Genomic DNA, 20,831 nt, shown 5'->3' with positions numbered 1-20,831 from the left:
TAAGCCACGTCTTATCAGTTAACTCAAGGTTCTGTCTGTAAGGTAACACTGCACTCTTCTTGGGGGCAGGACTGCCACCTCATGTGGTTGGATCCCTGGATCCCTGGCCGGCTGCACAGTTCCAATCCTGGCTGCTCAGCAGCTCCTGGGCTCCTCTCCTTGTGATGGAAGGCTGGGGAGGCAGGGCAGGGCAGAGGACAGCACCCTGTAGATTTGAGGGGCTGGGCTCCTGGCCTCCCCATCTGTAAAAGGAGGGGGTCTAGGCAGCATAACTTGCAGGGACCCCAGCCCTGATGCCTCAGAATCCAACAAGCAGGGAACCCATACTTTTTGCAAAGTGGTTTCTGTCACAGTCACCAGTATGATGGCACTGGGAGGGAAAGGGAAGGTGGACAGGGTGTTGTCACAACAAAAAAGGGTGGCATGAAAGTCACTCTGGCCTCTAACACCTTGTCCCATGACGGAGGGGTCTTTGGGACAAAATCATAACCTGTGATGCCTCTGTCCCCCTGCCCTGGGTGGCACTGTTGGTTAGACCTGCCCAGGTGCCACAGAGGCTTGGGAGGCTGATAAGGAAAACGCACAGACGGGGGAGCAGCGTGCTCTGCTGGGGCCTGCACTGCCCGGTTGTTACCTCTTGGGGCTCCTGGGCTGTCCACAAACAGGGGTTGATACGGCCTCATTCCCCCACTAGCTGTGTGACCTTGGCCAACTGGGTTCACCTCTCTGTGCATCAGTTTTCTTGTCATTAAAGCGGGAATAACTCTCCTGTAGCACCTTTAGCCTCAAAGACGGCTGAAGCCACCTTGAGGCTGGCTGGGTCTGCGTGGCACTCAGGCCTCCCGGAACTCCCCCTCCCGAGGCAGGGACAGGGCTTCTTGGGGTGGCCGGCCCTGGGGAGGGTCAACTGCAGGGAAGGCGCGCGGTCTCCCTCTTGGCCACGAGGTGGCGCGCTCGGCCCTAAGACCTCAAAGGCGCGACTCCAACTCACCAGCTCGGTGGCGTCCTGGCCCCGCAGCAGCGGCTTCTCCTCAGGGAATCGCAGCTCCTGCAGCCCGGCCATGGTCACGTCGTGGAGCAGGAGGCCTAGGGAGGGAGGGCAAGGTTGAGGTCTGCTACGGCGGGGACGCCCGGGCGGAGAAGGACAGCGCAAGCCAGGGCTGGGGCAGGAGCGCGGGGACCAGACGCATTGTCCCCCTGGCCCCCAAGCGTTGCCCACCCAGGCACTCAGGGCCCCCAGGCCTCCGTCTGCAAGCCCGGCCTGTCTGGCTTGGGGGATACCATTATAGTATTTGTTTTCTCGTTGTTTTTTTTTTTTTTTTAACACTGAGTCTCGCTCTGTCGCCCAGGCTGGAGTGCAGTGGCGCAATCTCGGCTCACTGCAACCTTCGCCTCCTGGGTTCAAGCGATTCTCCCGCCTCAGCTTCCCAAGGAGCTGAGATTATGGGTGTGCACCACCACCTTGCTAAGTTTTGTGTTTTTAGTAGAGACGGGGTTTTTTTTTTTTTTTTTTTTTGAGACATTGTCTCGCTTAGTCGCCCAGGCTGGAGTGCAATGGCGCGATCTCGGCTCACTGCAAGCTCCGCCTCCCGGGTTCACGCCATTCTCCTGCCTCAGCCTCCCGAGTAGCTGGGACTACAGGCGCCCGCCGCCTCGCCCGGCTAATTTTTTGCATTTTTAGTAGAGACGGGGTTTCACCGTGTTAGCCAGGATGGTCTCGATCTCCTGACCTCGTGATCCGCCCGCCTCAGCCTCCCAAAGTGCTGGGATTACAGGCGTGAGCCACCGCGCCCGGCCGAGACGGGGTTTCAACATGTTGGTCAGCCTGGTCTCAAACTCCTGACCTCAAGTGATCCACCCGCCTCGGTCTCCCAAAGTGTTAAGATTTCAGGTGTGAGATACCACGCCCAGCCTATTATTTGCTCTTAAAAATTAAAACATGTTTCCAAATAAAAGAGAAAAGCAACGTCATGATTCCTAAAACAACTACAAGCAAAATTCTGCCTTTATTGAGAAGCAGAAGGGTACGTGCGGGGAGGCCAAACACAGGGTCAGACGCAGACAGAGTCCCCTGCCGAAGGCCTCTGCTGTCTGAAGGGGACAGTGGGGCTCTGGAGGATAGAGAGACTGGAGAAGAACAGAGCTGAGAGCTCCCCGGAGGGCTCGCAAGACGAGCCTGTGTGAAGATGGGCCAGGGAGGGGTGGGAGTAGAGGCTCTGGTGGTGTCACAGGTTGAGGGATGTTGAGAGCGGGGGTGCAGGTCTCAATTCAGGCCACCAGCAGGGAGGGGGTGACACACAGGGGCTGCTCAGCTGCCAGAGGGTGGGCCTGGGAAATTCCAGGGGTTTCTGAACCTCAGAAGAAGAATGGGTCATACACGCAGGCGTGTGTGTGTGTGTGCAGCAGCCAGTGGTAGAGGAAGGAAGACAGAGGGTCCCAGGACCCCATAATTCCTCTAGGAACGGCACCATCATCCCTCAATTTCAGGATGGCAGAGGTCAGAATGCACCAAGAGAAAAACTAGCCAAGAACATGATCTAGAAATTCATAAAAGAATTAAAAATGGCCAGTACCTACATGGAAAAATATTCAAGCTCACTAGAAGTCAAAGAAATTTAAATTAAGATACTTTTTTTTTTTTTTTTGGCCACGCACCGTGGCTCATGCCTATAATCCCAGCATTTTGGGCAGCTAAGGCTGGAGGAGCACTTGAGCCCAGAGGTTCAGGACCAACCTGGACAACATAGCAAGACCCCATCTCTACGAAAAAACTAAAGTAGCTGGGTGTGGTGGTGACAGCCTATGGTCCCAGCTACTCAGGAGGCTGAGGTGGGAGGATCACTTGAGACCAGGAGTTCAAGGTTACAGGGAGCTATGATTACACCACTCCACTCCAGCCTGAGTGACAGAGCAAGACCCTGTCTCGAATGAATGAATGGATAGCTCTTTCTTTTTTTGCCAATGGCATTGGCAGAGTTTACATGGCTAGCAAAGGTGTACTAAAACAGGCACTTCTTATATGGCTTGTAAGTATATAAATGGACATATATTTTTGGAGGGCAGTTTTGCAAATGAATTAAAATCATTTAAAAGGTTCATACTCTCAGACTCAGCAATCCTCTCCCGTGGAGAAATCGCCTAAAGAAACCAGAGATGGCAACAAATCATTTATCTATAAGAATTCTCAGCACAGTGCCATTTGCAATAGAGAAAAAAATTGAAAAAAAAAAAAAAGTCTATCAATAGGGTACAAGATAAACTGTGTGTCAATAATAAAAGATGATTTAATATAATAAGAAAATTCCTGTTACAATAAATAGAAAAGCAGGCCTGGGTCCCTGCGCACGTGCCATGCCGGAGTCCCGGCTCCCAGTGGTTTCCGAGGAAACCAGCTAACACAATGCAGATGGGCTGTATTTTTAGAAAGGCATCCTTGAGGCTCTCCCGCTCCCATTTCCATCCTTTCTGATGTGTGCACGCTCACCCATCCATCCAGGGCATGGGGGCTGGGAGAGCTGAAAGAAGGGTCGCCTCCTTGGAAAACTCTTCTGCATCAGGACATCTTAGCCACCTGCTTTCCTGAACACCCATCTCAATTAAAGTCCTTGGTAGCCCTGGGGTGTCCCTGTGGCCCCGCACCCCCAGCCTGTTATGAAACCACCCTGGACACCATCCTCCCCAAGGACCATGCTATTAAAAGGGCTGAGAGTGGGCAGTGCAGGGACAGATGGCCTGTGACGGAGGTGGTGGCGGGGAAGGGGGCAGAGAGAGACCTCATCATCCAGAGAACGGGGAATGGCTCAGCCCGTGAAAAACAGACAGTCCAGGGCTTGGCTGGAGTTGCGGGGCTCCAGGACAAAGAGGCCAGAGCAGACATTTCCACAGCAGGGTGGCAGAGAAGTTTCTTTTAAAGAAAGTTATGATTTTTTTTTTTTTTTAAGAAGCTATGTGATAAGTTATAAGAAAATGAGAGTCGTACTCATGAAGCCTGGCTAAGGTCCCCAAGGAGTTAAGTAGCACAGAAGTGGGAAGACGCCAGGGTCTATGAAGCGGCCAACAATGGCTCTTTCCACTCTGTCATGCTTTCCCCCTTCTTGATCTCTTATTCCCTAAAGGGACGGGAGCCGCCCTGTCCAGCCCCCAGTGCAAAGACAAGAGCTCTTCCAGGAGACGCGTGTGCAGGGACCTGCTGGGCAGGCAGAAGCTGTAAACACCGAATGGGCCTGGGGTAAGTCCCAGCGCTTCTACTTCTCAGGGGTAAGATCTGGAGCCACTGAAGCCAGGCCATCATTTCTACCCTATCATTCAATGGCTAGCTTTATTTTGGGCAAATCACTCAAAGCCCCACTTATTTGCAATATGAGATCATGTTGCCCACCTCAGAAAAGTCTGAGGTGCAACAGAAACAACAAATATATAAATAACTTTTTTTTTTTAGACGGATTCTTACTCTGTCACCCAGGCTGGCGTGCAGTGGCATGATCTCGGCTCACTGCAGCCTCTGCCTCCTGGGTTCAAGTGATTCTCCTGCTCCATCCTCCCAAGTAGTTGGGATTACAGGCACCTGCCACCACGCCAGCTTTTTTTTTTTTTTTTTTTGTATTTTTAGTAGAAATGAGTTTTTGCCATGTTGGCCAGGTTGGTCTTGAACTCTTGACCTCAGGTGATCCATCTGCCTCAGCCTCCTAAAGTGTAAAAATGACCTTTTTTTGTTTGCTCAGAGGGTCTTGGTCAAAACAAACCCTGGCTCTGCTCTAAGCAAACTCCAGGCTGGAGTGCAGTGGTACAATCATCGCTCACGGCAGCCTCAAACTCCTGGGCTTAAGTGATCCTCCCACCTCAGCCTCCCAAGTAGCTGGGACCACAGGTGTGTGCCACCAGAGCCCCACTATTTTTTTTCATTTTTTGTAGAGATGGGGTCTCACTATGTTGGCCAGGCTGGTCTCAAATTCCTGGGCTCAAGCAATCCTCCTACCTCAGCCTCCCAAAGCACTGGGATTACTGGTGTGAACCACCATGCCCAGCCTAAAATGCCTTTTAAATGAAAGATTTTTGTACATATTTGAATGGAACAAAAATCACATAGATGATCAGGGTGTTCCTTGCCTTTCCCTGCCGATTTAAGATAACTTTGGAGTTTTGTTTTTTGTTTTTTTCCTCGTTTCTGTTAGATTCATAGCTGCACGCAGAGGGGCGAAGCTGATGTACATAGGGGAGGGATGGTACAAGGGATGAGGGAGAGGAAACAGCCCCTTTGGCTGGGGGACAGTGACATGTGAGAGGCCCCTGAAGGGCAAAAGAGCACCGGGGACTGTGGAAATGGGCTCCTGTGCTGTGTTAGTGTGGGTGGATTCCTTACGAGGAATTGCATTTCAGTTTAATCACTTCTGGTTGCTGATTTGTGTTTTTTCTCCTTTCCTTCTTCTTTTTTCAAGGCAAACAGGAGCACTCGGCTCCCATCATGCAGCCAGCAGGCCCCTCCCGCTATGCTTCTGTAACTGTGATTCCATGCTGAGACCCCAGCCAGGTGAATCCTCTGATTTATTAGGGTTAAAAATAGAAGCAATGACTGTGGTCATTCCTGGAAATATCCCATAAATGCTTAAATTGATCAGCAGTAGTTATACATCCTACAGAAAAAAGCAATTGCTGAATCGGGAGAACAAGTGCAGTAGTCCTAGGAGATGGTGGGGGTGTTTGAAAATACACTGGGGGGCCGGGCGCGGTGGCTCACACCTGTAATCCTGGCACTTTGGGGGGCCAAGGCAGGCAGATCACTTGAAGCCAGGAGTTCGAGACCAGCCCAGCCAACATGGCAAAACCCTGTCTCTACTAAAAATTCAAAAATTAGCTGGGCGTGATGGTGGGTGCCTGTAATCCCAGCTACTTGGGAGGCTGAGACAGGAGAATTACTTAAGCCCAGGAGGTGGAGGTTGCAGTGAGCTGAGATTGCATCACTGCACTCCAGCCTGGGTGACAAAGCAAGACTCTGAGGAAGAAAGTAGGAAAGAAGGAAAGGAAGGAAGGAAGGAAGGAAGGAAGGAAGGAAGGAAGGAAGGAAGGAAGGAAGGAAGGAAGGAAGGAAGGGAGGGAGGGAGGAAGGGAGGGAGGGAGGGAGGGAGGAAGGGAGGGAGGGAGGGAGGGAGGGAGGGAGGGAGGAAGGGAGGGGAAAAGAAAGAAAAGAAAGAAAGGAAGGAAGGAAAGAAAGGAAAGAAAACAAAGAAAAGAAGGAAAGAAAGATGAAGGAAGGAAGGAAGGAAAGAAGGGAGGGAGGGAGGGAGGGAGGGAGGGAGAAAGGAAAGAGAAGAGAAGAGAAGAGAAAAAAATGAAAATACATTGAAGAATTTGGGTGGTCTCAGTGACTGAGGGTCCTACATTCAGTGCCCAGGGACCACGGGTGAGAAGGGTCATGCAATGTGGGGACAGTGCTACACATGAAGGATCACTCCCCACGCCAGCCCCCATAGCTGCACAGTGAGAAACGCTAGAACTGAAAGAGAAGAGAGTAGGACATAAATGGAGTGAAGTTAGAGGATACAGGAGAAGCCAGAGGAACCAGGCCTGTGGGACAGGAAGAGACCAAATAAGAAGAGGTAGAACTGTGGAATGGCTGGTGTTCTTTCAACCACAGGGGTGAAGGGGACCCACAGGTCAGGGGTAAGGTCCGGTCCATGCTGCCTTGAGTATGCCACACTCCTGAGTTAAAAGGTCTCATTATTATGAGAAATGACACAGGCAAATGAAATGAGCCATACCCAGGTCTGGCCAGCTCCACCCTGGGGGAGGGGTCCGTACCTCCCCCGGATGTGGCTGAGTGGGATCGTGTGACTCATGTCCAGGCCTGTGCACCCAGGCACCGCAGACCTGGTGTATCTCTACTGCTTGGATCAGAGTTGGTGCTCAGTGATACACGGGCCACCGTCCCTACCCGACGCTACACCAGTGCCTGGTTGGAAAAGAAGCCCCAGAAATCTGGGACCCCGGAAATTGGGGAATCACCTTCCAACTGCACTATATAGGGGGTCTGGAACTGTCCAGGGAGCTGGACTCTCTTATTACTCTCCCTGTCCTTATCCTGATCTCCTAGGCCTGGGACAGCACTGAGGGTGGGACAGGGATTAGGGACTCCATCTTCTCTCGGGATTCCCAGTTCACAGATGAGAAATAAGAGGCACAGGAAGGAGCGACTGACCGATGCAAGTTCTCCTGTGGCCGACCCAGGCTGGGGATCCAGAGTGCATGCTCCCACCCGCCTACATGCATTCTGCCTCCCTGGCTGGGTGGCAGGATGGGAGGATGCGGGCGACATTACTTTCTCTAGCCCAGGCTCCATTTCTCTCTCTAGGTATGGCTCCTTGATTTACGCCAAACTTGAACTTGGCCAGTTCTGCTTTTTCCTTGGGTTGAGCCTATGAATCCCTATGCCCCCACCAACCACACCACCACCCTGCATACATGCGCGTGCGCGCACACACACACACCCAGCACATTCCACTGTCTTAGGCAGCCGTATTTGGATTCTGGCACTCCTGGCTAAAGACCCGGGCTGACTCAGTAGGCGCATCCTCCCCACGGGAAGCACATGCCTTTGTTCATGCTCTTCCCTCTGCCTGGAATGCCTTTCCCCACCATATCCCTACAAGGGGAGCAATATGGAAAACAGTCCTTAATATTCCTGAACGCCGTGTTCCAGGTATTTTACATGTATAAGCTCGTTTACTCCTCCTGACTCCTCATAGAGGTAGGTACTACTACTGTCCTCATTTTGTAGCTGAGGAAGTGAGGCATACAGAGGTGACATCACCAGCCCAAGGTATTACGACTGGTAAGTGACGGAACCTGGATTTGAACCCATGATGTCTGGGTCTGGAGCTCATATGCTCATGTGTGGACTCTATCATCTTTCTTTTTTCTTCTTTTTTAAGATAGAGTCTCACTCTGTTGCCTAGGATGGAGTGCAGTGGTGCGATCTCAGCTCATTGCAACCACCACCTTCTGAGTCCAAGTTAATTCTCATCCCTCAGCCTCCCAACATAGCTGGGATTACAGAATTCTGCCACCAGGTCCAGCTAATTTTTGTACTTTTAGTAGTGATGGGGTTTCGCTATGTTGGCCAGGCTGGGACTCTATGGTCTTGCTAACCCACTGATGCATGGATGAGTGGTTTAATCTCCCTACTGTCACCTCCCAGAGGACAGCGACCTGATCTTGTTCATCTGTCCAACCCCATCAGAGTCCAAACACACACAGGCTTAATAACTGGGAAATTAGATGTAGGACAGGCCAGAAATCTCCATGGCTGACCCCCCCACAAAAGCTATAGGAAAGCACAGGATAAACATTTTTGTTGCTCAAATGTCACTGTTCCAATGTCAGTTATAGGCATAAAACAGTATTCAAATGCACACCACCAAGGTGGTGAGGCCACTCTGATACGAGGCTGTTTGATGGGGCTGGCTGTCAAGAGGCTTCCAGGGCAGTAAGTTTGGCCACAAAACTTGGAGGGGGCAGGGCTGGGCGCGGTAGCTCATGCCTGTAATCCCAGCACTTTGGGAGACAAAGGCAGGCAGATCACTTGAGGTCAGGAGTTCGAGACCAGCCTGGCCAACACAGTGAAACCCTGTTTCTACTAAAAATTCAAGAATTAGCTGGGTGTGGTGGCAGGCACCTGTAATCCCAGCTACTCAGGAGGCTGAAGCAGAAGAATCACTTGAACCTGGGAGGCGGAGGTTGCAGTGAGCCGAGATCCTGCCACTGTACTCCAGCCTGGGTGACAGAGCAAGACTCCATCTCAAAAACAAACAAACAAACAAAAGAAAACTTGGAGGGGCAGATGCAGCCTCAGCACATTCCCCACCTCCTGCAGGTTGGTCTGGGCTCTCTCCTTCCTCTCAAATCCTACCTGTGTCTCCAGTCTCCCCATGGCGTTTGCCAAAATCCCTTAAAGCACTCCCATTCTAGGGCTCAATAAGGAGAAAGAAAATACTATGCACTCAATGGAAAAGTGGGCAAAGGTCTGGGATGGGAATTCAGAGAAGAAACAACAAGGGCAAAGCATCTGCCCTGCCTCACTGGCCGTCAGAGAAATGCATGTGAAACAATGAGCAATATGACCTGCTCAGACCGCAGCTTCTCAGACACTCCTAGAGGACAAGCACTACATCTGTTTTGTTCACTGGGATGTCCCCTGTGTCTATGACAGTGCTGGGCACAGGGCAGACACTCAACATTTCTGTTCAATGAAATAAGTAAATGAACGAATGAACCATTCTTCATACAGACCACAAATTACTAAAAGATGGATAATATGCAAGGTTGGTGAGGTTCTGGGAAAATGGGCACACCCTCATGCTGCTGACTGGATGGCAGTGGGTTCAGCTTTATTTGAAGAACAACTTGGTAGTCTGTTAAATGCAAATATCTGTCAATTCTGCAATTCTGTGTCTAGGTATTTATCCTAAAGAAAAACACCCACGTGTACACTAAGAGGCAGCACACAAGGGTGCTCCGCACAGCTGAGTGGAGCAGTGCCCTCTGGAAACCACCTCAGTGAGCACCAGGAAGATGGTGAAATAAATTATGGAACATCTACGCACTGGAGGACCATGCAGCCATTAAATAAACAAGGCAGTTCCACTCAAACAGAGCGGGAAAGCATTCTAAAATAGGCAATTAAGAAAAAAAGGCATGTCACCAAATAATGTGTAAAACTAATCCCATTTATGGCTGGGTGCAGGCTCACACCTGTAATCCCAGCACTTTGGGAGGCCAAGGCAGGAGAGTTGCTTGAACCTGGGAGGCGAAGGTTGCAGTGAGCCGAGATCGCGCCATTGTACTCCAGCCTGGGCAACAGAGTGAGATTCTGTCTCCAAATAATCTCATTTATATAAAAATTATATGCATTGAACAAGTATATATATTGGCAACTTCCAAAAAAAAATCCTCAAAAGTCTCAGGGTAAACTGTAACAATGCTTATCTCTGGGGAAGGATATGGGGAAGGGTATAAAAGGGAGATTCTTTTTTTAATCCGGTGCACCAGATTTTATCAAATCTAAGATATCACTGATTACAAGTGACACTAATTTTTTTTTTTTTTGAGACGGAGTCTCGCTCTGTTGCCCAGGCTGGAGTGCAGTGGCCGGATCTCAGCTCACTGCAAGCTCCGCCTCCCGGGTTCACGCCATTCTCCTGCCTCAGCCTCCCGAGTAGCTGGGACTACAGGCGCCCGCCACCTCGCCCGGCTAGTTTTTTGTATTTTTTAGTAGAGACGGGGTTTCACCGTGTTAGCCAGGATAGTCTCGATCTCCTGACCTCGTGATCCACCCGTCTCGGCCTCCCAAAGTGCTGGGATTACAGGCTTGAGCCACCGCGCCCGGCCAGACACTAATTTTTATGAATCAATAAGAAAAAAAAAAAACCCACCGCCGGTTAAATTAAGACATAATACTTTCCCCCTTTTAAGTTATTTTGAAAAACATTAGGCTTGCAAAAAAATTACAACAAAACAAAAAACAAAACCAAAAAAGCACAGAAACGCAGAAATTTCCCACATACCCTTCACTCAGCTTCCCCCAATGTTATCATGATACAGAACCACAATACAATTGAGAAACCAGGAAATTAAACACTGATACATACTGTTAGGTAATATACAGAACTTACATATATTTTACCAGTTTTCCCAATAATGCCTTTTTTGGGTCTAGGACCCAACCCAGAATGCCACATCATATTTAGTTGGTATGTCTCCCTGGATAGTTTATCAGTCCATCTTTTATAACCTTAACACTTATTATTATTATTTTTTGAGATGGAGTCTTGTACTGGAGTGCAATGGTGTGATCTCGGCTCAATGCAACCTCTCCCTCCTGCATTCAAGTGATTCTCCTGCCTCAATCTCCTGAGTAGCTGGGATTACAGGTGCCCACCACCACGCCCAGCTAATTTTTGAATTTTTAGTAGAAACAGGGTTTCACCATATTGGCCAGGCTGGTCTCAAACTCCTGACCTCGTGATCCAGCCACCAGCCCAGCCGACCTTGACACTTTTGAAAAGTATTGGCCAGTTAATCAGTAGAATGTCCTCGCTTTGGGTTTGTTTGTTGTTTTCTCATGATTAGACTGAGGTTATAAATTTTTGGCAAGAATACGACAGAATGAGGTGTCCTTCTGGGTTTGTATCAGCAGGCACATTATGTCAATCCGTCTTGTTACAGAGGATGTTAACCTTGATCCCTTGATAAGGAGCTCTCTGCCAGGTTTCTCCACTGAAATGTTACTATTTTTCCCTTTGTAAGCAGTGTGGGAAGATACTTTGACACTATGTAAACATCCTATGTCTCATCATACTTCCTCACCCCCTCCACCCCCTTACCCCTGCTAATTTTAACAACTATTGATTCTTGCCTACAGCAATTATTACTTTGATGGTTGCCTAATGATAATTTTCTTTTTTTTCCTGCTGAGGAAAAGGAAAAAGATAATTTTCTATTTCCATAATCTCTTCTATGCTTATTAGAATTATCCTGTAAGAAAGAGTCATCCTGACCAGGCGCGGTGGCTCATGCCTGTAATCCCAGCACTTTGGGAGGCCAAGGCGGGTGGATCACTGTTGCAGGAAGTCAGGGACCCCGAAAGGAGGGACTGGCTGAAGCCGCGGCAGAAGAACATAAATTGTGAAGATTTCATGGACATTTATTAGTTCCCCAAATTAATACTTTTATAATTTCTTACGCCTGTCTTTACTGCAATCTCTGAACATAAATTGTGAAGATTTCATGGACACTTATCACTTCCCCAATCAATACCCTTGTGATTTCCTATGCCTGTCTGTACTTTAATCTCTTAATCCTGTCATCTTTGTAAGATGAGGAGGATGTATGTCGCCTAAGGACCCTGTGATGACTGTGTTAACTGCACAAATTGTTTGTAGAGCATGTGTGCTTGAACAATATGAAATGTGGGTGCCTTGAAAAAAGGAACAGGATTAACAGCAGTGTTCAGGGAACAAGGGAGATGGCCTTGGACTCTGACTGCTGGTGAGCCAGGTGGAACAGAGCCATATTTCTCTTCTTTCAAAAGCAAATAGGAGAAATATCGCTGAATTCTTTTTCTCAGCAAGGAACATCCTGAGAAAGAGAATGCACACTGAGGGTAGGTCTATAGACGGCCCCCTTGAGGCAGCTGCCTTTTACGGTCGAAGCCAAAGGGATGAAATAAGCCCCGGTCTCCTGTAGCGCTCCCAGGCTTATTAGGACGAGGAAATTCCCGCCTAATAAATTTTGGTCAGACAGGTTGTCTGCTCTCAAACCCTGTCTCCTGATGTTATCAATGACAATATGTGCCCGAAACTTCATTAGCAATTTTAATTTCGCCCCATTCTGTGGTCCTGTGATCTCGCCCTGCCTCCATTTGCTTTCTGATATTTTATTACCTTGTGAAGTATGAGATCTCTGTGACCCATACCCTATTCGTGCACTCCCTCCCCTTTTGAAAATCGCTAATAAAAACTTGCTGGTTGGCCAGGCGCGGTGGCTCACGCCTGTAATCCCAGCACTTTGGGAGGCCGAGGCGGGCGGATCACGAGGTCGGGAGTTCGAGACCATCCTGGCTAGCATGGTGAAACCCCATCTGTACTAAAAATACAAAAAATTAGCCAGGCGTGGTGGCAGACACCTGTGGTCCCAGGTGTGTAGGAGGCTGAGGCAGGAGAATGGTGTGAACCTGGGAGGCGGAGCTTGCAGTGAGCTAAGATCGCGCCACTGCACTCCAGCCTGGGCGACAGAGCAAGACTCCGTCTCAAAAAAAACAAAAACAAAAACAAAAAAAAAACTTGCTGGTTTTACAGCTCAGGGAGCATCACAGAACCTGCTGACGTGTGATGTCTCCCCCGGACACCCAGCTTTAAATTTCTCTCTCTTGTGCTCTTTCCCTTTATTTCTCAAACCAGCCGAGACACCTAGGAAATAGAAAAGAACCCACGATAAATATCGGGGGTGGGGTTTCCCCCGACAGATCACGAGGTCAGGAGATCGAGACCATCCTGGCTAACACAGTGAAACCCTGTCTCTACTAAAAAATACAAAAAATTAGCCAGGCATTGTGGCGGGTGCCTGTAGTCCCAGCTACTCGGGAGGCTGAGGCAGGAGAATAGCCTGAACCCAGGAGGTGGAGCTTGCAGTGAGTCAAGATAGTGCCAGTGCATTCCAGCCTGGGTGACAGAGCGAGACTCTGTCTCAAAAGGAAAAAAAAAAAAAGAGTTGTCCTTTCTCCTCCTTTATTCAATTACTTATTTACATCAATATGGATTCATGGATATTTATTTTACCCTGTGGGTTAAAAGCCATTGCTATCATTATTTCATTGTTCAAACTGGGCCAGGTTTGGCCACTGGGAGTTCCCTCAAGGTGGCTCTTGAATGCTTTCAACATGTACCCATTATTTTTTGAGTTTCAAATATTCTAGCCTCATTACATGTTCTAAACTCATCTTGTACTTTCTCTGCCTCAACCGTGAAATCAACCATTTCTCCAAGGAGCCCTAGTTCCCTTTATTGGAGAATGATGTTTAGAAACCAAGATCTGGACACCAGGTGTGCTCACTGCTACTGTGGTGTCATTGGTCTAGGCCCTCTCAGCAGGCAGAGCTATGAAACGTATGCAAGATACTAACACACACAATTTACTTCTAAATATATATATCTCTCTCTCCATATATATCAGATATATATACATCTGCAATCTGGAATTTATACTGATACCTTTAACTCTACTTCAACACCACAGAGTGCATTCTAGCTTCCCCACTTTGATTGCAATTTTTTTTTCTCCAGTGGTGAGAAACCTGGCTCTCACCCATAATATTTCTGCTTATTTGTTCATTTCTGGGATACATTCAAAATAGTGTCAGAACGGCTCCTTCTATGATGAGTTCCCTGTCATTCAGGGTTTTTTTGTACTTACTGAAAGAACTCTTTTAGAACATATTAGATCCAGATTTTAAAAAGGCATCTATCGCTCTTGTAAATTTTTAAAAAGGCAAATATAACTGAAATAAATTGTTTAAGGGATTCCTTTTCACATTTCGAGTCCAATGTCTCTTAATCTCTCTATCTTGGAGTTTTTAATGCTGTGCTATTCCACACAGCCTGGGCTTCTCCAGCATCAAGAATGCTCTACTACTATCTCTGGGATTTCCTTCTGAGCTGCCGACATCCACTCACAAATTCTGATGTTCGTGTGATGGCAGTAACAGCATGATGCCCCCCTTGCCAACAGAGACTGTATGATGCATCCCAATCTTAGAGATGTTAAAGTACGAAAAAAAAAGGTGCATCTTAGAAAGGATATAACATAGCTCTTTCATAAAGTAAGAAGGTGATATATAGCACCAACGTGTAAACTGTTTCTCTACACAACACAACTCCAGGTGTTACGCACAGACATTACAGTAGACACAACAGGCCTCTAATTCTAAGACCAAGGGCAAGGGAGATGGAACTAGAATTCCAGTAACACATTCCATCTGGGCAGCTTCTATAAGGAACTAGTGAAAGAGTCCTCCTGCAGCAGAGACTGCTAATTGTCCCCCCATATCTGTTCTCCCCTTCTTCCTGAATAACAATCCCCATATTTTAGATGAGTAGGTGGACGATGGGAAGAAAGTTTGTTTATGATGACGTGGTGTTCTGCCAGTGAGAGGTAAATGGAAGCACGGGACTTTCAGGCAGTGTTCTTTAAAGGGCATGGTGGCTCATGCTTATAATCCCAGCACTTTGGGAGGCTGAGGGGGAAGAATCACCTGAGGTCAGGAGTTTGAGACCAGCCTGGGCAACATGGTGAAACCCCATCTCTACTGAAAATACAAAAAGTAGCCAAGCATGGTGGCACGTGCCTGTAATCCCAGCTACTCGGGAGGCTGAGGCAGGAGAATTGCTTGAACCCGGGGGATGGAGGTGCAGTGAACTGAGATCATGCCACTGCACTCCAGCCTGGGTAGCAGAAGACTCTGTCTCAAAAAAAAAAAAAAAAGTGGGGGAGACACGGCCAGGCGCGCTGGCTCATGCCTGTAATCCCAGCACTTTGGGAGGCCAAGGCAGGTGGATCACGTGAGGTCAGGAGTTCAAGACGACCAGCCTGGCCAACATGGCGAAACCCTATCTCTGTTAAAAAAACAAAAATGAGCCGGGTATGGTGGCTGGCACCTGTAATCCCAGCTATTCGGGAGGCTGAGGCAGGAGAATCACTTGAACCTGGGAGGCAGAAGTTGTACTGTGCCAAGATCATGCCACTGCACTCCAGCCTAGGCAACAGAGTGAGACTATATCTTAAAAAACAAAGCGGGGGGGGGGGGCAGCCACGCCATTCTTTGACTCCTCTTCCCGCCTCCTGGCTGGAATACAGATGTGATGGCAGGAGCTTGAACTGCCATTTTAGGCTCAAAGGCAGGATTCTAAAGGTGGTAAAGCAGCGATATAGAATAAAGAGTCAAGGTACCTGAGAATCATGAAGCCATGATTTGGGAATCCTCTATTTTGAGATCCTGGTTATGAAAGAGAAAAATATACTTTTATCTTGCTTATTATTATCATGGGTTTACTGTTACACACAGTTGACACTAATCTGAACTTGGGATATTTTTCTTGGAGACCCACCCTATCGTCCTAAAGGAAGTCAAGGAAAAAGGAAAGGGTGGGGCTTTCCCAAAGAAAAACAGGGAAATGCTAGAGCGAACCTGCAACTTCCTCTCTCCGGCAGGCAGCATAATCCATGATGCCATTCTCTCCCGGCAGTTTAAACCGGCGAGCAGCCCCTCCCTCGTAACCCACACCTCACAAGCTCACGATAATTGTACTGACATGGGTAACCATGACCTACATTAAAAGGTTAAAAGCAATTGGCACTTTTTGTCACAAATTCTCACATTTCTTTTACATGGGTGCCTCACGCAATTCAGCTGTGTATCTTCGCCTAATCTGGCAAATTTCCCAGATACACGTATCCTGGATCTTTGTGCAAGATTCAAACACGTAAACTGAGGCAATGAATCTTCTTTGGCACAGGAGTCTGCAATACAGTCTCCAGTAAACAGAGAGCCTGAGGGGCATCTTTCTTACTGGGCATTTTTGTCACGGAAAGCCCCATACTTCTCTGAAATGCCTAATTTATTAGCATTTGAGGAATGACATTCATCTGGCAGAGAGGGACTCTGTTCCAAGCAACTCCCAGAGCTTTCCTGCCTCAAATGCAATGTCTGCAGAGGGGGCTACCTGCATTGGTCCCCACCTGACACCGAGGTCCTTTCTTCTAACAGCACCTGGGTTTCCTTTTGGGAAACCTCCCTTCCCCATGCTCAGTACATGTGTTTCGGGCCTGAATGACCATACCCCAGGAGTGGCCCAGGCCTAAGGCATTCATTCATTCACCAGATACTGATTTGGCACCTACTGCATTCTAGGACTGGAGATAAAATACTGACCATTATAGACAAACATATCTACCTTCGGGAGCTTTCTGGGTGCTGGGGGGGAGGCAAACAATCAACAAACCTAGGTAAATTCAAGGCATGTCAGACGACCTAAGAGCAAAGCAGGAAGCAGCTTCACAGGAGGGGAGAGGGAGGGATGTAGAACAGGGTGGTAAGAGTGAGAAGCCACCTGCTGAGAAGGGGATGCGAGCAAGACTTGAAGAAGATCCAGGAGTGAGCCTTGGGATGTCGGGAAGGGCACTCAGGGCAGGGGGAACAGCAAGTGCAAATGCCAGGAGGCAGGCGCCTGCATGTTTGAGCAAATGAAAGGAAGCCAGCCAGGCGCAGTGGCTCACGCCTGTTATCCCAGCACTTTGGGAGGCTGAGGCAGGCAGATGGCTTGAGGCCAGGAGTTCGAGACCAGCCTGGCCAACATGGTGAAACCCCGTGTCTACTAAAAATACAAAAGTTAGCCGGGAATGTGGTGTGTGGTGCACACCTGTAATCCCAGCTACTTGGGAGGCTGAGGCAGGAGAATCACTTGAACCTGGGAGGCAGAGGTTGCAGTGAGCCGAGATTGCACCACTGGACTCCTGCCTGGGTAACAGAGATTCTCTCTCTCTCTCAAAAAATAAAAAGAAAAGAAAAGTAACAAAGCCAGGGTGGCTGAAGCAGAGCGAGCCAGGAGGCGAGGAGATGAGGACAGGGGTGGTAAGGGTTGGGGTGCTCGTCCCGTTCAGCCCTGAAGGTTGTTAGGGAGACTTTGGCTTTTACTCAGAGTATAAACATGCACTGGAGGGTTTTGAGCAGACGGGTGATGTGATACAATTTTCATCATGCAGGACTCCCCCTCCTGCAATGTGCAGAATAGACCTGGGGGGTTAGGGCGGAAATGGGGAGACCAGTTATTGAGGCGCTGCTGGCTTGCCACACAGCGGTAGTGCAGGAGGTGGCCGAAGTCCTCAGCTTCTGGTATGTTCTGAAGGTAAAGCTAGAGGGACTCATGGATCCATCGGACATGGGCGGGAGAGGAAGACGAGTTAGGGTGACTTGGTGGAGCCACGGAGAGGTAGAGCTACCGTTTATGATTTAGGGAAGAACTTGTGAAGAAGAGGTTTGGGGGAAAGATAAGCGGTGTGGTTTTAGACCTGAGCCAGGTGGAGCTGCCCATGGGCAGGTGGATGTAAGAGTTTGTGCTTCAGGTTGGCACAGTGGCTCAGGCCTGTAATCCCAGCACTTTGGGAGGCCAAAGTGGGAGGATTACTTGAGCCCAGGAGTTCAAGACCAGCCTGGGCAACATAGTGGGACCCTGTCTCTACAAAAATTTAAAAATTAGCTGGGCGTGGTGATGCATGCCTGTGGTCTCAGCTACTTGGGGGTGGGGGCTGAAGTGTGAGGATCACTTGAGCCCGGGAGATCGAGGCTGCAGTGAGCGGTGATCATGCCACTGCACGCCAGCCGGGGCAACAAAGACCCTGTCTTCCTAAACAAAGAAATGAAGGGAAGAGAAAGGGAGCAAGGAGGAGGAGGAGGAGGAATGGAGGGGAGAGGAGGGAAGGAGAATACATAATACAGTTTTAAAAAAACAATTTGTACTTCAGAACCTTGGGAGGAACCACTTCAAAGATACCATAGAGAGAACAGATGAGGTCATCTAGGGAGTGAACGAGGACAGGGAAGAAGGTGTCCCAGCACCGAGCCCCAGAAGGCAATGAGGAGAAAGCAGCAAAGCCAGTGAGAAGCCACTGAGGCAGCAGACACCACCGAGGGGTGGAGTGGCCTGGAAACCAAGTGGACCGAGCCCTGGGCCCCATCCCAAAGGCCTTTGCTGGAATCCTTGGAGAGGGGAAGCTCTTCCCCAGCAATGGGGTTTTCAGGAGGATAGTCTGTGAGCCAGCAACCACACTGCCCTTGCGAGGAAGGGCCTGACTTAGAGCTCAACAAATCCAGAGAACCAAACTAATAGGAATGAGGGAGAGAGAGACAGAGCCCGATGGCCCTGTGTCCACTGTGCTGGCCGGGGACAGCCCATGTTCCTCTCTTTGTATCACTCTAAGTTCGGTTTCTGTCACTTGCGCCCAAGACACCTCACGTACCTTCTAAGTTATTTTCTCCTGCGTGGTCCTGGGGGGCCGGGTGAAGCCAGCATCCCGCCTCTCCCTTTGGCAATCACACACAGGCAGCCGGGCCCCAGTGCAGGGTCAGAGGGCCCTACGTGCTTGATGGCAGGCCTTTCCCACCACGCTCGAATGGCAACACCATGCTCCACTCCAGGGTAGTTCAGGCCTTTCCCAACCCAGGCACTTTCACTAAGCTGTGATGGGGAAAAGCACCCCCAGGCCATCCTGGTCATCCTCCTGGGTGCTCACCTTGGGTTGTGGGTTGCAGGGGACCTCTGGGTCATCCCTGACAACGGCTCCTCTGCTCTGTCCGCATGGGCCAAGCACAGTGTGAATACTCTCCAGCTGGTAAAGACTTTGGGCGCAGTGGGCTGAGCGCACTTCCTTTATGGAAGAGGCAAAGGCTGGTGCGAGAGCTCTTCCAAAAACCTGAAGGGGAGCCTGCTGGCTTCCCTCTCCCTACCCCAGAGCCCAGGCCCCAACAGCACATTTATCCTCCAGAACACCACGTGGCCAACATTGTTAAAAGTCACTTCTGGCACCCCTAGAGCTGTCAGGAAACAATTTGGGGTGCACAGAGTATGATCCTAGGGATTGCAAACCCTGGACTTGGTTATGGGACTCTTCCACTCCCTGCTATCTCTCTCTCTCTCTCACACACACACACACACACTCTCTCTCTCTCTGGGGAGAAGACACCCCAGAAATATTCCCTCTGTCCCCTCCAAAGAGGCTGGCTCCCTACCTTCCCCATCTCACTGCCTAGGACGGGTCCTATCAGCAGACACACAGCACCTGCCCTGCCACCCCTGCCAACAGGTGAACTGAAGCAGCATCTAGGGCCCCAGGGGTATTTGTTATGGGGATTAAGACACCCAATCACGCTGACTGGCAGATACATTCCACCTGTGGTTTGGAATCTAAAGCACTGAGGATTAAGAGGCGGGGAGGGGGTGGTGTATGATGAGAGCTTTCCCGGCTCTGTGAGGAGACCAGGTTTATGCTAGGCTGGGTGGAAGTGCTCATCCCACTTAGGTTTGTGTGATGCTCTTCAGTTTACATAACAGTGTCATGGTGCTCTCCCAGCTGATCCCTTGACTACCCTGGGGGCAAAGCCAGGCTCAGGTCAAGGTAACACAGTCAGAGAGATCAGAACGAGGCTTGCAGACTCCAACCCACGGTGCTGCCCTCAGTGCAGGCTGAGGCATGAGTCTGATCTGCACACACCCCTGCTGCTTTCCTGTGGCTGCTATAATAAATCACCACAAAATTGGTGACTTAAAGCAGCACACATTCAAGCTGAGATCGTGCCACACTGCCCTCCAGCCTGGGCAACAGAGTAAGACCCTGTCTCCAAAGGAAAAAAAAAAAAAGCAACACACGTTCATTCTCTTATAGTTCTGGAGGTCAGAAGTCCAAAACCTATTTCTCTGGGTTGAAATTAACATGTTGGCAAGCTGTCTCCCTCCAGAGGTTCTGGGGAGAATCTGTTCCCCTGCCTTTTCCAGCTTCCAGAGCTGCATTCCTTGGCTGGCAGCCCCTTCCTTCACCTTCAAGTCCAACAGCAGAGCTTCTTGCTGAAGCAATCGTATCTCCTCTTTTTCTGTTTTTGAATATCCCTTGCTTCCCTCTTTTTTTTTTTTTTTGAGATGGAGTCTTGCTCTGTTGCCCAGGCTGGAGTGCAATGGCATGATCTTGGCTCACTGCAACCTCTGTCTCCCAGGTTCAAGCGATCCTCCTGCCTCAGCCCCCTAATAGCTGGGATTACAGGCACGTGCCACTATGCCTGGCTAATTTTTGTATTTTTAGCAGAGATGGGGTTTTGCCATGATTGGCCAGGCCAATCTTGAACTCCTGACCTCAGGTGATCCACCCACCTCGGCCTCCCAAAGTGCTGGGATTACAGGCGTTAGCCACCGCACCTGGCCCTGCTTCTCTCTTATAAAGACACATGTGGTTTCACTTAGAGCCCGCCTGAATAATTCTGCAAAACAGCTCCAACTCAAGATCCTCAATCATGCCTGCAAAGTCTCTTTTGCCACATCAGGTAACATTTACAAGTTCTAGCGATTAGGATATCTTTGGGGGCTATTATTCAGCCCAGCACACCCTCCCTCCAAAGTTCCACGGCTCCACCTTTGCCTCTGTTTTTCACTTTGCTGGTTCCTCCTCCTTAGACTTTAAGGAAAGCCAACTTCCCATCTGCCTTGAACCATTCCTCCTCCTGTCCTTTTCCTCTCTGTCCA

At 49.4% G+C, this 20,831-nt stretch overlaps 1 protein-coding gene across 38 annotated transcripts in view; it reads right to left on the bottom strand.

Annotated features, from left to right (window-relative positions):
* Positions 1-20,831, bottom strand: part of NDRG4 (NDRG family member 4) — a 96,669-nt gene that overhangs the window by 24,096 nt on the left and 51,742 nt on the right. For all 38 annotated transcript variants that reach the window (XM_074027149.1, XM_074027152.1, XM_074027156.1 and 35 more), the window contains one exon: positions 992-1,086. In XM_074027149.1, coding sequence (XP_073883250.1) covers positions 992-1,086 — 95 coding nt within the window. The remainder of the gene's footprint in view (positions 1-991; positions 1,087-20,831) is intronic.

The sequence above is a fragment of the Macaca fascicularis genome, chromosome 20 (assembly GCF_037993035.2).
Source record: "Macaca fascicularis isolate 582-1 chromosome 20, T2T-MFA8v1.1".
NCBI lineage: Eukaryota > Metazoa > Chordata > Mammalia > Primates > Cercopithecidae > Macaca > Macaca fascicularis.
This window is presented reverse-complemented; position numbering and strand designations above follow the sequence as displayed.